Source organism: Phoxinus phoxinus (assembly GCF_949152265.1).
Source record: "Phoxinus phoxinus genome assembly, chromosome: 25".
In the NCBI taxonomy this organism is placed as follows: Eukaryota; Metazoa; Chordata; class Actinopteri; order Cypriniformes; family Leuciscidae; genus Phoxinus; species Phoxinus phoxinus.
The window spans coordinates 22922443-22936420 of NC_136900.1; the positions used below are offsets into that span (position 1 = coordinate 22922443).

The 13978-nt window shown below is 36.5% G+C and overlaps 1 protein-coding gene across 4 annotated transcripts in view; it reads right to left on the bottom strand.

The window, feature by feature from the left end:
* Positions 1-13978, bottom strand: part of mob2a (MOB kinase activator 2a) — a 52010-nt gene that overhangs the window by 30174 nt on the left and 7858 nt on the right. Inside the window, exon 1 of one of the 4 annotated variants that reach the window (XM_079604362.1) lies at positions 5791-5982. The exons of 1 other annotated variant lie outside the window; for it this stretch is intronic. In XM_079604362.1, the coding sequence (XP_079460488.1) occupies positions 5791-5828 (38 nt within the window). In that variant the 5' untranslated portion in view covers positions 5829-5982. Of the gene's footprint in view, positions 1-1213; positions 1355-1740; positions 2210-5790; positions 5983-13978 lie in introns of those variants that run through there. 2 more of the 4 variants (XM_079604361.1, XM_079604365.1) reach the window with 2 other exon arrangements.

A 13978-nucleotide genomic window follows, 5' to 3' on the forward strand; every position in this document is an offset into this window, starting at 1 on the left:
TGGGTTTAATACAGTACAGTTTAGTTCTTCTGAAACCTGGCTTAGAAAAATAATTGAGTGTGAAATTAAGAACAGTTGGAATTTATCAGCATAAAAATCAGACTGAAGATTTATATATATATATATATAAAAAATACTACAAAACAAAATCAACATGGCTACCAATATATTGTACATTCTTTTAAATTTAAATAGAATCCAAATTTCCACCTTCCTAATTAAACAGTTAGAGTTACTTTTATAGAAGTGGGACCCTAAACAAAGTATTCCTCACAATGCTAATTTCTTTTCAAAATAAAACCTCTAAGGTCATGAAAATAGACCTTAGTTTCCCAAGACATGATTGTCATAAGAGATTGGCCCGAAGCTAGAGAAGAATGCAGACACAGACACACAGTCCAATCAAAGCACATCAGATTAAATGGACGACCCAGTCAGATGGCATAGCAGATAACAACATACTCCAAAAACCAGACAGCGCTGGAATATTTTTAAACTTCTTACACTTCCATAACAAATCACTTCCATGAAAAATCTTACACCACATTTTGACCACCGTTGAGGAAGCACCAAATGGAAAACTACCGTCATTCAACAAATCTGTTTACACGATCACAAACAGGATGCGATTACAGATTTTGAGAGTTGGACTTCGCCTATATAAACAAGTTTAGCAACACTATATTTGATGTAGCGTGAACTTTGCAAGGAAGCATTTTCCATTCATCCAAGTCTTGGCGTGGTCACACATATAACAGTTTCCATCTACACACAGCTTATTAGTGCAGTTACTGCAACTTGAGAATAACTTATATAAGCTGTTATCTAAACATCAGACACTATCCAGAGGCTAAACAGTTTTTGCGGAAAGCAGGTGCGTCTAAAACCAACATCCCAGAGAACAGTTGCGATTGGCAACGTAAACCTGAAAGACTAAACAACACCACCTGACGGCGGTGTTATAAAACAAAACAGTGTTTGGATACTGCACTGAAAAGACGTAAACTCCTTACACACCGGACAGCCAAAAACATTTCAGCCGTAGAAGACAAAATAAACTGCCAGATCAAGCAGATCATGATGGTTTTCTATCTTTCCAAGCGTAAACATTAACTGTGAATCAACACAAAAGTCTCAAAGGAGATGGAAACATGAAGGAAATATGAAGAGGGTAGGAGAAAGAATAGATGGATCAGCAAAAAAAAATCTTAACCTTTTAATCAGATACATCTGGGACTTTCACTTTGGACGGCATCCTTGAAAAACCATGGAACTTCAGAGATTTGTTATATATAGCAGTACCGCAGTAAAATAAAACTACAACCACATGTAAAGGGAAAAAAAGGAAACAGCATCTCTCAAGCCTTCCATGTGAAGAGCATGCTTTGGTCTGTTAACATTCACTAACTTTCAAACAGCCCCCTTGTTTAACTTTCCAAATTGAGGTAGAGGTCGAAACTAACATTGGAAAGGGCAAAGTCTGCCCTTAGCTGTAGGGAAAAAGCAAGTTGGGAACACAGTGTCCAAGCCAACATCGGTCTGCAGCCCTCACACACTATACGCTGCATTGATTTTGAACTTCAGCTATCTGCTCTTTCTCTTGCTGAAAGTTGTCATCGTACAACATCATGCTTGATCTCTGCATAACCTGGCACAGCTTCAAGAACATCCACAACTCCAAGGCAGTAGGGGAAAATAAAACATGCGGAAGAGGATGATAAAACTTCCCATAACTGGTACCTGTAAAAGAAGCAGTCACAACACACTAGAACCCCCATGCAGCTTGTGAAGTCGGCAATCAGATTGTCCTGTCCTCTGTTGTGCTGTCCTGTCCTCTGTTGTGCTGGCTTTAAGATGTACTACAGGTGAGTGGCATCCGTTAGAGCGGGAACTCTTGGCATAGCATCCTCACAGATCTGCAGTGGAGCCCCAAACTGTTTCTCCCTCACACTTTCAGACGCCCTCTCCTGTGTCCCGATCTGTTTTCAGTTGCTGGACTGCACACAGTTGGGGCTTTGTTAGGTGGTGATTTCCCTTGCCGCGGTGCAGACAGAACAACACTTCAGTCAGCAAACAAATACAAGCGTCCGCAGCAGGCGAGCACAGCGCATACAGTCGCTCAGCACTTGTGTGTTCCTCTCTGCTGATACCCTTAGTTTCCCCCCTCCCATCTTCTCTCTCTCTCTCTCTCTCTCTCTCTCATTCTGTCGCTGTCTCTCTCCCTTTCCTCCCCATCTCACTCTCCCGTTGGCTCTGACTTTGAGGCGGGAGCGTCGGGTTGGCAAATAGACTTGCTGCAAACCGATGACGGCCCACTGCAGGAATATTCTGAGCCAGGAATTTTTTAAGGGCCCAAATAGCCCCTGCAAATGGTGCCGTTTCTTTCCAGGAAAACGTTCTCCACTCTCAAAAAAAAAATGTCAATAAAAATACACTCGGCAAGGGTAAGTACCCGAAGATAAGAGACCAATGTGGGGGAATGACTCTGGAAGCAAAGCAATTAACAAATATAAATACTTTTCGGGCATAAAGAGTTACAGGGAAACAGAAAAATAATGACTTTCTCATACTTAAAAAAAAATACAAAAAAAAAAGTGATTTCTGCTTCTCTAGCAAAAAGTAAATAAATGATGATATATTCGAAGCTGAATCCCAAACATTACCCGTCTCTCATTGTTCAGAAAAACAATTAGTGAACAATTAATGAAACAACTTTTCCCAAACTCACGCCATTGGTTGAGCTTGACAGAGCCGCATCCCGATTGGCTAATATGTGTTGTCCGATTTTGTTTTTCCGTTTACAGAGCCTAGAGTTATCACAAAGACAGTGTTATTTCTCAGCAGTAGGGTTTGGCGATATACCGGTAGACACGATTAACTGGTAGAAATTTGCCAACAGGTAAAGATTTTGGACAATCGTCTTTATCGCGGTTACGCTCATGTGACGTTGCCACTCTGTGGCTTCTCGAAAGCTTATCGTTTGCATGCGTTTTTCAGCCTTACAGTTTAAAAACAAGTGATTTTAAACCATTTAAGCGTTTTTGTTGTTTACACTTGAGACCGTTTTCAAAAACTTGCACCTTGAAACCCATTTTCAAAATTTTCTTTACATTTTTAGTTGAAAGCGGTGTCATGTAAACAGCCCCTGAGAGACACGACACACCTGAAAATGCACACATGGAGCCTCAGCTTATACAGTGTGTGAGTGTTGAACTTAGCGCCTGGACTGGAGTTATTTTAAGTGACTTTCTGGGCTTGAACAGTCAAATACACGCACTAATATGTCAAAATGCTCGTCTTTTCAATTAACCTCATATACAGTCTTTTATGTCTAAAGTGAACATAAATAACTGAGAAAGCGCATGTGTATCAGTGCATTCGCTCTTAAAGTGACAGCAGTCTAATAAACCTGCTTTGTTCCATTGTAGTTTTTTTGCTTAACTACCCCCCTAAATCCCCCAATTTTACAATTTATATCACAAAAACTTTATTCAAAAGCACAAATAAGTATATTGTGATATATAGTTATCGTAAAAAAAATGTGTCATATCGTGATACAAGATTTTGGTCATATCGCCCATCAAGAGAACTATTTTTCACCCAAAAAAATAAATGTATGTTGACATTTATCTACACATTCAAACCATTGTTTTTCTCCATGTAAAAGAAAAGGAGAAATTCTGAATAATCTTTATGCAGCTCTTTATCATACGACAGTTAACGGCAACCATGTATATCAAGCTCCAAATAGGACAAATGTCACAATAAAAGCACCACTAAAGAGGTCCGACTCGTTCACTTTATTCCAAGTCCTCTGGCAAACAGACCAATATGTACATTGCTATTTATTGATAGTCTTCCATTCCATCATTGACCAGTGGGGTCAATGTGTCCACACCAGCTTTGAAGTCATTATATACGGTCAACGGAGGCTCAACCACACTTGCTCGACAGACAAGAACAAATCTCATTCTTGGACTTTACAAAGTACTTGACAGAATTTTGTCAATACAAGATCTTGACCAAAAATGGATGCAGGTATGCAAATGTTGTGATGTTATTTCCATCAAGAGGTGCATCATTTTCTGGTTAAGATCTTGTATTGACAATGCAAGAGTCCAGCACTCTGGGAAGTCTCCTCCAGCAAATCCCAAACACATTCAATACATTTAAGGTCTGGACTCATGAGGTGCCAATTCATGTGTGAAAATGATTCTTCATGATCCTCCCAACCATTCTTTCACAATTTGAGATGAATTGTGACATTGTCATCCTGGAATATGGCCATGATGTGTCTTCACACATGGTTGTTTAAAAAAATGAAAGCTACACACTCCATCAGTTAGGTTAGAAGAACTGTTGCCAAAAATATAACAAGAAACACAATCACGGCAATAATGATCCAATCATAAACTCTTAAGAATTTGCCTATTTAAATCCAAACAAATACTTTATTTGTCAGTAAACTGTCATTGCATGGGGAAAACAAAAATTAAACCCTCTTTGTGTGTTCCACTGAAAAAATAACAGCATACAGGTTTGAAAAAACAAAACGGTGACTAAAAAAATGACAATTATCTTTGGGATAATCTATCCCATTTATGATATGATATATGTCAGTTTAATAATAAACAAACATACACATCACCTACATAATAGGCTATGTGGCTTTCTTAGAAATATAATAAGAGAAAAATCACCATCACCTTATGATGTTATACAGAAAATAGTATTTTTGTAGCAAATAGCACATTATTCGACACCAACAAAAATATGCTCATTGCAAGTGGTCTCTTTATTGTTTATATGCATGTAAATATGCATACAGATTATCAATTACCTAACCACAAAAAAGATTACGTCACCCATTGTGTCAATCCACTGAGAGGAGCTATACTTCAAGCCTCAGTTTTAAATCTTAGCTCTCTCTGCATAAAGCCGTGACCAGACCACAGTGATCTTCTCCTGGACTCGATGACGTTATTCACAGCAGCACAAAGTGATTACGGAGCAGAAGCTCTGGAAACTACAGCGCCCGAGCTGTGATAAGAACCTTCCCTTTGTAAGGGAAAAGCTGCAGAGAATAACTGTTTTCTTCCAGACCTGGCCAGGAAGATTTTTTTGTTGTTGTTGTTGTTGGGGAACACCAGGGAGAAATCCTAATGAGCAGAGAAAGTGCATGTGTCTTGTGTCCTAATGATCTGACTATGAATGGACTGGTCACTCAGAGCCTTAATGCTGGACTCATTGAATCTAATGAAAAACAGTTGAGGGGAGGCAATAGGAACGAATGATGCTATGCATTCGTTTCGGTTCTCTCAATGGAAATGGGGGGAAAAGAAACACCCCTCCCTTCTAAAAGCAAGATGTACAGGTTTACTGGTTTATTTAACAGAAATGAAACCCCTGAGTTTCGTGGCTCGTTAGAAGAAAACGTAAACGTTAAACAACTTCGTAAACTAAAACAACGCTGCAAAATCAGTTCGCATGTTGCTGCTGCTAGCGTGCGTTACTCATTAAACATGATAAAACAAAAGTGTTCGTTGTGACATAGTCAATTTAAACGTTTTAAGAGTCTCGTTCAGTGAGACCTCGGACTATTTAAACGCCCTGCGTGACCTTAGGGAAGCGCTCGATGGCTTTAGCGGAATGGAACGTAACAATTGATTTCGAACGCGAAACGGTCATGAATTTAAAAGCACAAATGAAGCGAATTCAAAATTCCAAAAGAGAGAAACATAGGAATCAATGAAATAATGATTATGCCAGGTCGATATTTAAAGTGCTTACCTATTTAAGGTGTACGAACCGTTCCGTTTAAACCTCATTTTGGATGATACAAGTTTGACGATTAAATCCAGAACTGTAAAATAATCAGACTGCTAACGGGTATGTTACAGTATCTGCTGAAACACACAAAGAGAGGGGAGCCCTGAGTACGAGACCGCCTCTAATGTCCGTTTGTCTCAGAAGGACTGGCTTAAAATCAGACAGGGGGATGAGAAGGAGATTAACAACACTTTCATTGTGTGCTTGTGAAGTTATTTATGGCAATAAAACGTTATGTTTTGTCTGAGTTACGTTCTTTTGGCGAAACCGCGGCATGGATGGAGGGTGTTTGATTTCTTTAGGGAAACTGGCAAACAAAGGCGAGCGTTTCCAGGCAGACGAATGTTTAAAATTAAGTTTGCTGCCAAACGTGTGTGTGTGTGTGTGTGTGTGGGTAGAGCGAGAGAGAAAGAAACATGTTGGAGTCATACTACCAACTTCCATTAATTTATCTCCTTCCAAACAGTGAAAGCTCAAAGGATCCTCTTATAACGTTTTCGCTGTTTCCCAAGGCATATATCAGGACGAGAAGAGCTAAAAATAACCATGATGATATACTTTAGGCCCCCGACCATGAGACCCCACCCAATAAAGCAACACTGGTTCCACTTAGTGCCAGACTAAAAATAGATCCAGACCAAAAGTGAGAGCAGTACAGCTCTGAAAGCAACAAAAAGAAGAGTGCATTTTTCATGCATCCAGATTTAGTGAGCTAAATCAAGCCCTATAATAGGCTACAATAAAAACTAATTAATCTAGAAATTGTCCTCTAATGGACAAATATGGTTTGGTCTCCCTTTCAAATTTATGTTTTTCGGCTATTTAGCTTTTCTTTTTTCTTCTTTTTTTTTTTTAAAAGAACATCTCCATAACTCATTAAGTTTGCGAAGAACAGTGCTGCCCAATTTAAGTTATTTAAACTTAAATTACATTAAACTGACTTAAAATACGAGTTGAATCTTATAACTTAACTTATTTTGGTGAGTTAAAGCAATAAAAAAAAATACATGTTGTCATAATTTATTGATATGTGACCCAGGATCACGAAACCAGTCACAAGTCGCACGGGTATATCTGTGGCAATAACCAACAATACATTGTATGGGTCAAAATTATAAATGTTTCTTTTATGCCCAAAATCATTAAGATATTAAGTCGCCTAAAGATCATGTTCCATGAAGATATTTTGTAAATTTCCTACCGTAAATATATAAAATAAATATTTTGTGAGGAAATGCACCACAATCATTAACATAAATTGACAACTTTAAAGACGTTTAGATGATGTATAAATCTCAATTGAATTTTTTTTTTACCCATGTGACTGGTTTTGTGGTCCAGGGTCACATATATTTTTTTTACAGTGAGGGCAATGTTGTCACCTTTCTTAGCCTATGTTGTTTTCTGGATCTTGGTCACTTTTTTAAAATCTCTGGTTTCAGGAGTGAAAAAGGTCTAATAATGTAAACCGGAATAAAATAAGAAATATAAGAAATCTATTTTCTAATACATTTAATATTTCAGTATGAATTACCAAAATAGATATTTTTTCATACACACACAAGGATCTTATACTTAGAAAAAAAAATTATATATATATATATATATATATATGGTGACATTAAATGTTGGGGTATATATATATATACCCCATTTATTCTGTTATCATTTACTCACCCTCAAGTTGTTCCAAACCTGTATGAATTATTTTTTTCTGAACACAAAAGATGATATTTTGAAGCATGTGGGTAACCAAATATGTGCCCCATAATCCCCATTGACTTATTTTATGGGAGTCAATGGGGTCCGCCAACTGTCTGGTTACTGTCATTCTTCAAAATATCTTCTTTTGTCTTCAGCAGAAGAAAGAAACTCATACAGGTTTGGAACAACATCCTCCATTAAATAAAACATTGAAGCAGTGATGTTTTCTTTCCTATTTGTTGCGCTGGACTCATGAAACTCCTCCCATGTGTGGTTATGTTTCATTTCTTTGAATTGTCCTGTCCTTCTAATTGAAATTCCCACTCATCTTCCCGTGGGGTGTGGTGACATCGATTCAAATGCACACTCATGAAATGAAAAGGAGCCAGTTCTTTAACCCGACCCTGCAGTATGATACAGAATATGATGAATGTGTTTCTCTATGTCTCGTGCAGAGAGCTTGGCTGGCAGGACCATCATTATAATTACAGCAAGCTGGCAGAGTCCTGAGGGATCGATCCCTGCGGCTGCAGAAAGAGTTATGCAATCCTCAGCGAGAACCATCCGTGCACAGGACAAGCCAGCCGTACAGTCCTGGGACAGACTGATGTTTACTGTGCAACACGGACACACACACACACACACACACACACCACCTTCCAGTTTCAGAAGTGGCTGAAACTTAAAGCTTTGGAAGCTGTTCTCTTTTTCTCTAATATAATAAGTTATGATGCATAAAAGCAAGTTTAGTTTGGAATTATTAATCTGGACTAAAATATGTGATTTAAAACTTCTAAATGAAAGTCTATTTACTCTGTAACTGTACTATTGTTAATTATTATTATTTTTATGTTTAACTTGATTTGATTTGTGTACTTGATTTTATTTTCTTGTCGGATGTTCTTTTTGTATAAAAAAAAATAAAAAAGTCTATTTACTCTGTCTCTGGGTAACGGCTGTTTTGGCAGAACTTATGCTTAATATCATTTTAGAGATGGATTTGGGAAACTTTGCCTGCCAGACTGTTACAAAACTCAAGTGCAAGTCTCCCTCATGCACCATCCATCATTAGGGTATGAGGAACATGTCAGATTCTAGAACAAGATGGAAGACCAAGAAAAATCTCAGAGGAGAATACAGTCACTTCCATCATAAAATAAAAACACCAACAGCACTCAAAAATCTTTTGTTAACAAACGCGAAAAATAACTAGTCTTGCTCACAGGGCAAGACATAATCACTGAAATAATTATTTATTGTAGTAGCTTTTCTGAAACTAAGTCAACTTTTAGTTAGTAATCATGGCAATTACATTTTTACTACAATTTGTTTACATTTTTATATTTTCATTATTTCATATATTTGTGTTTACAAATGATCATAAGACATACATTTAATAATTAAGATAATACATAAAAAAATACATAATATAATTTTTTTTATATATTAATATATTTTAAACTTAACAACAACAAAAAACATGTAACTAACTGGTTCTGACAAAATGTTAATTGCTGCAGTCTATTTAAAAATGCTTAATTAATTTGAATTAGTTGAATCAGTTTGAATGAATGAACAACAGAGCTGAATAACAGTCAGTTTATTGTGTTATATTTTAGATGCATTATTGTTTAATTTTGCTAAAATGTTCCAATGAAAATATGACTTATTAAGCCAGAGCAGAACTGTAGTGCATTTCCGAACAACAGACGGCGGTGTTTCGTTTCTGAAAGAATCTGTGTTTTAAGCGAATCATTCGGGTGAACCAATGATTCAATGCCCCATTCATAAAGAGCCATTTACTTCATTCCTGAATGGAGGAATCAAATGACTCAATAACTTTAAGTTTTTTCAATTATACATTTACCGCCACCTACTGGCAGTTTTAGTTTCTTATTAGAGTATAATTTCATAAAAACATATTTCATATTTCATATTTCATATTCAAGAAAGTTGGTAACCAAATTGTTTTGGTCTGTAAATATATCTAAATACTAATTAAGATGCAGTTTCTGAAAAAAACTTGAACTGGAACTTTCTATTCACTGTACCCGTTTTCGCGGGTTTACGTTTTTTGAGTTTGGTTTACGTTTTTTTTTTCAAGGCTTGCACCTTGGAATCTATTTCAGGGTTTGCGTTCTCGAGACACCAGGCACTGTTTTGTGCGGAGGAGCGGGTCGGAGCGCGTTGAGGTTTTTTTTGTTAGATCGGTGTCGTGTTAGCGGCCCCTAAGTTAATAACTAATGATCTTTGAAACGGAAGTGAATCAAGCAAAACTTACTTTATCTGGACAATAACTTTATTCAAGAGCTGCTGTAAAGCCAAAACAATCTCTGTTACTTTAATTTCCTATCACTATAAAGCTGCTTTGATACAATCTATATTGTTAAAAGCGCTATATAAATGAAGGTGACTTGACTTGGTTTGTATAAACTACATATATCACAAAAGGGACAAGTAGGCTTTTGTGTCATCTCCTGTTGCAAACAGTGTGAGTCTGCATTGGACAGACCTATAATGTGCACCATGTGACCAGTGACGTAAGTGTTTGCTGAAATGTGTCAGTCCTCCTGGCGGGACGTTCTGCCTGTAGGCACACATGCACAGGCAAATCAATCAGCACCAGAGGAACCACAGAGTCTCTGTTGTGTATGCGTCTCATAACAGGAAAGCTCCAGAATAACAGCCGACACTGAATATTATTTGTTGGCTCACTAACCCAATTAATGTAACAAGATTTGAGGCACAGTTAACACTGTGATGAATTGATCCAAACCTTGTTTAAGTCAATGAAACCTCAGACGCCGTAAAGTCTTTGGCGCCAAGAGAAAGTTTACGGACTTATGTAACTCGATTTATGTTTGGATAAATGGCTGAAGAATGCGATATTCGTTTTCACACAGGTTTAAGATGATAACATCTGTGGGAGGCTGAGTCAAGACGATAACAGCCGCTGTGTTGCTCTCACTCCTCTAGAACATTCCACTCATGTCTGCATACTTCCCAATATAGTCCAACATCTCCTTTCAAGACACAGACAAGACTTAATGGGTTTCATTTCGCTTCGAACGGGCTGGTAAACTGTGAATTTGAATCAACAAAGAGAAGAAACAGGGTTTAAACTGTTATAAATAGGCTAAAGAATAGGCATGAGGGTTAGTGTATGGACCTTATTTTACAGTAATATAAAGATATATAGTTAGAGAGAATTATTAAAGATGAAGTGCTGCCATCTAGTGTGTTAATGTGGACATAACAACTTTAGGTGAAACATGGCTTCAAAGGACTTATGATTGGATCATTATTGCTGTGATTATTATGTTTCTAACATGTTATATGTTTACGGAGTGCTGGACTCTTGCATTGTCAATACAAGATCTTGACCAAACATTGATGCAGGTCTTGATGGAAATTAATGTTGTGATGTTATTTCCATCAAGAGGTGCATCATTTTCTGGTCAAGATCTTGTATTGACAATGCAAGAGTCCAGCACTCTGTGAAGTCTCCTCCAGCACATCCCAAACACACGATTCTTCATCCTCCCAACCATTCTTTCTCAATTTGAGCTTGATGAATTTTGACATTGTCATCCTGGAATATGGCCATGATGTGTCTTCATACATGGTTGTTTAAGAAATGAAAAGCTACACACTCCATCAGTTAGGGTTAGAAGAACTGTTGCCAAAAATATAACAAGAAACACAATAATCACGGCAATAATGATCCAATCATAAACTCTTAAAGGACAAGTTCGGTATTTTACACTCACCGAGTGGCCAGGGGTGTTCACTGATATGCTCACACAAAAATCGCTGCAAAAGATGCTTTCCAACAGGTTTTATCGTAGTTTTTGTCCAACTCTATTGACTTGTATTGGATGTGCTAAGAGGTACACTATTACAAAAACTACGATAAAACCTGTTGGAAAGCATCTTTTGCAGCGATTTTTGTGTCTTAACCAAGAATTTCAATCTTAACCGTTCTATTTCATCAGAAACTATCCGAAAACAGGGCTTTAAGTGTAAAATACCGAACTTGTCCTTTAAGCATTTGCCTATTTAAATCCAAACAGATACTTTTTTTTTTTTTGGCCTGGCAGTGTATGAGGAATAAGTCATAATGCATTTTTTTGTCTTTTTCTGGACCTTGACAGGATACTTTCTCCTTTCATTATATAGAAAAAGAGCAGCTTGGACATTCTGCTGAAATTATTTTCGTGTTTCATGTCATACGGGTGCAATGACGAAATAATGAAGTGCAGTGAGTAAATAATGAAATAATTTCCATTTTTGGTTTTCACAAACTGTCACTAACTCTCACACCATCTGCATGAATGATTATGAAACTTCATGTCAGGTGGCTTTCTTCATATTTCGGACTCGAGAGACTGAACTGTGGGGTTTTCGAGGGTATATTCCGTGTAACCGTTTTGTCTCGTTGCGATATCCTGTAATCTAGAGCATTACACTTGAAGTCATGACACCGTATGGTTTCATTTCTCGTCACAAGAACATCTGACACTAGGAGTTTCACATCGTTCTGAAAACACATTTCAGACAGGAGAAAGATTGAGAGAAAATGTCTGAAAATGTACCGGGGGAAAAAATGACTAAATGTGGACAGACTAGGATAAATAAAGTCTTTTTTCTTTCTTTTTGAAAGTCATAAACATTTCCACCATAGTGTTATATAAATCACAATTCAAATTGTGTACACTCATTTTCAATAGTTTAGGATTTTTCACTTTTTTATGCTCACCAAAGGCTGCATTTATTTTACGTAAAAAAAAACAGTGATATTGTGAAATATTATTACAATTTTAAATATCTGTTTTCTATTTGAATATTTATTAAATATTAAAATGTAATCTATTTCTGTGATCAAAGCTGAATTTTCATCATCATTACTCCAGTCTTGAGTGTCACATGATCCTTCAGAAATCAGTATAATATGCAGATTTGATGCTCAATAAACATTTATTTTATTATTAACATTATTTACTATTATTTACTATCATTATGTTGTATGTGTGTTAAAAACAGTTGTGCTGCTTAATATTTTTGTGGAAAGCATGATCATTTTTTTTTCAGAATTCTTTGATGAATAGAAAGTTTAAAGAAACAGCATTTCCCGGTATTTGAAATACAAATTAAATAACATTATAAATGTCACTTTTGAATAATTTAACATCCTTGCAAATAAAAGAAAATAAGTTTTACTTATTTTACTTACTTATCTACTTACTAACCTCATACTTTTGAACAGTATTGTAAATTGTTTAATATTGTAGCATGATAATGGAAATGTCGATTTTTTTTTTGTTGTTGAATAAACGGCTAACTTTTGGATTTTTTTGCATTTGCCTTTTTTTTTTGTGCATTTTATATTGTTACACGCCTAGTAGATTATTTTCTGTGTGAAAAGAGCGAGATTTGTTCTCAATACCCAGTGAGAGCTTAGAGACCACATCCACGGTGAGACGTGCAAGACTTCTATCGCTGAATATGTGAGAACTTCTTTGAGATGTGTCAATACTTTCAGAATGAGAGGGAACAGAAATGAAAGCAAAAGCATTAAAACTCACTCAAATTCAAATGAGTCCTTAACTTGGCTATAATAAGTGAATATCTGTGAGCTGATGCTTCAGACAGCGGTGTGGCCAGTATGTCTGCTTCGTGTGTCCAGTATCAGCTCTGTGGTGAACGTCTGCAGCTGTGCTTGTGGAGGGGTTCGGGTTTGACTCCATGCCAATGGCGCTGGAATGTGAACTGATTTGACCTCGACTTGCTGTCCAGTGGTTGGACATATTGCAATCCTCCTTTTAATAATTACACAGCACACAAGTCAAAGAAGTTAAAGGTGATTTTGTGCAATAAACAAACTTGTTCTGTTATGAATGAACGTTACTATAAGGAATTTACCAAATATAGGAATTCACCCCAATACAGATTGCAAAATCATTTTCCATGTAATGGCCGATAACTGATATTTGCTACTCTAAAAAATACGTTTATCTTGGTATAGGAGGAGTGTATAAAGTTGACATTAAAGCTGTTGTTGCCTGAAACTATTTTAGACTAGCATTTTTTCTAATCCTTTTTAATAACTATTAAACATCCAACTTTTATAATCTCATATTGATTGAGACTACACTACCTTTTTTTTTTTTTTTTTTTTTTTAAGAATGAACGCTTTTACTCATAAAAAATGCAGAAAAATGGTAATACATTGATAATGTTACGAAAGATTGATATCTCAGACGTTCTATTCATCAAAGAATCCTGAAAAGAAATGTCCACTGTCAAAATATGAAGTAGCACAACAGTTGTCAACATTGATAATAAAAAAAAAAGAAAAAAAATCTTGAGCATCAAATCCCCATATTATAATGATTTCTGAAGGATCATGTGACACTGAAGACTGGAGTGATGATGTTGAAAATTC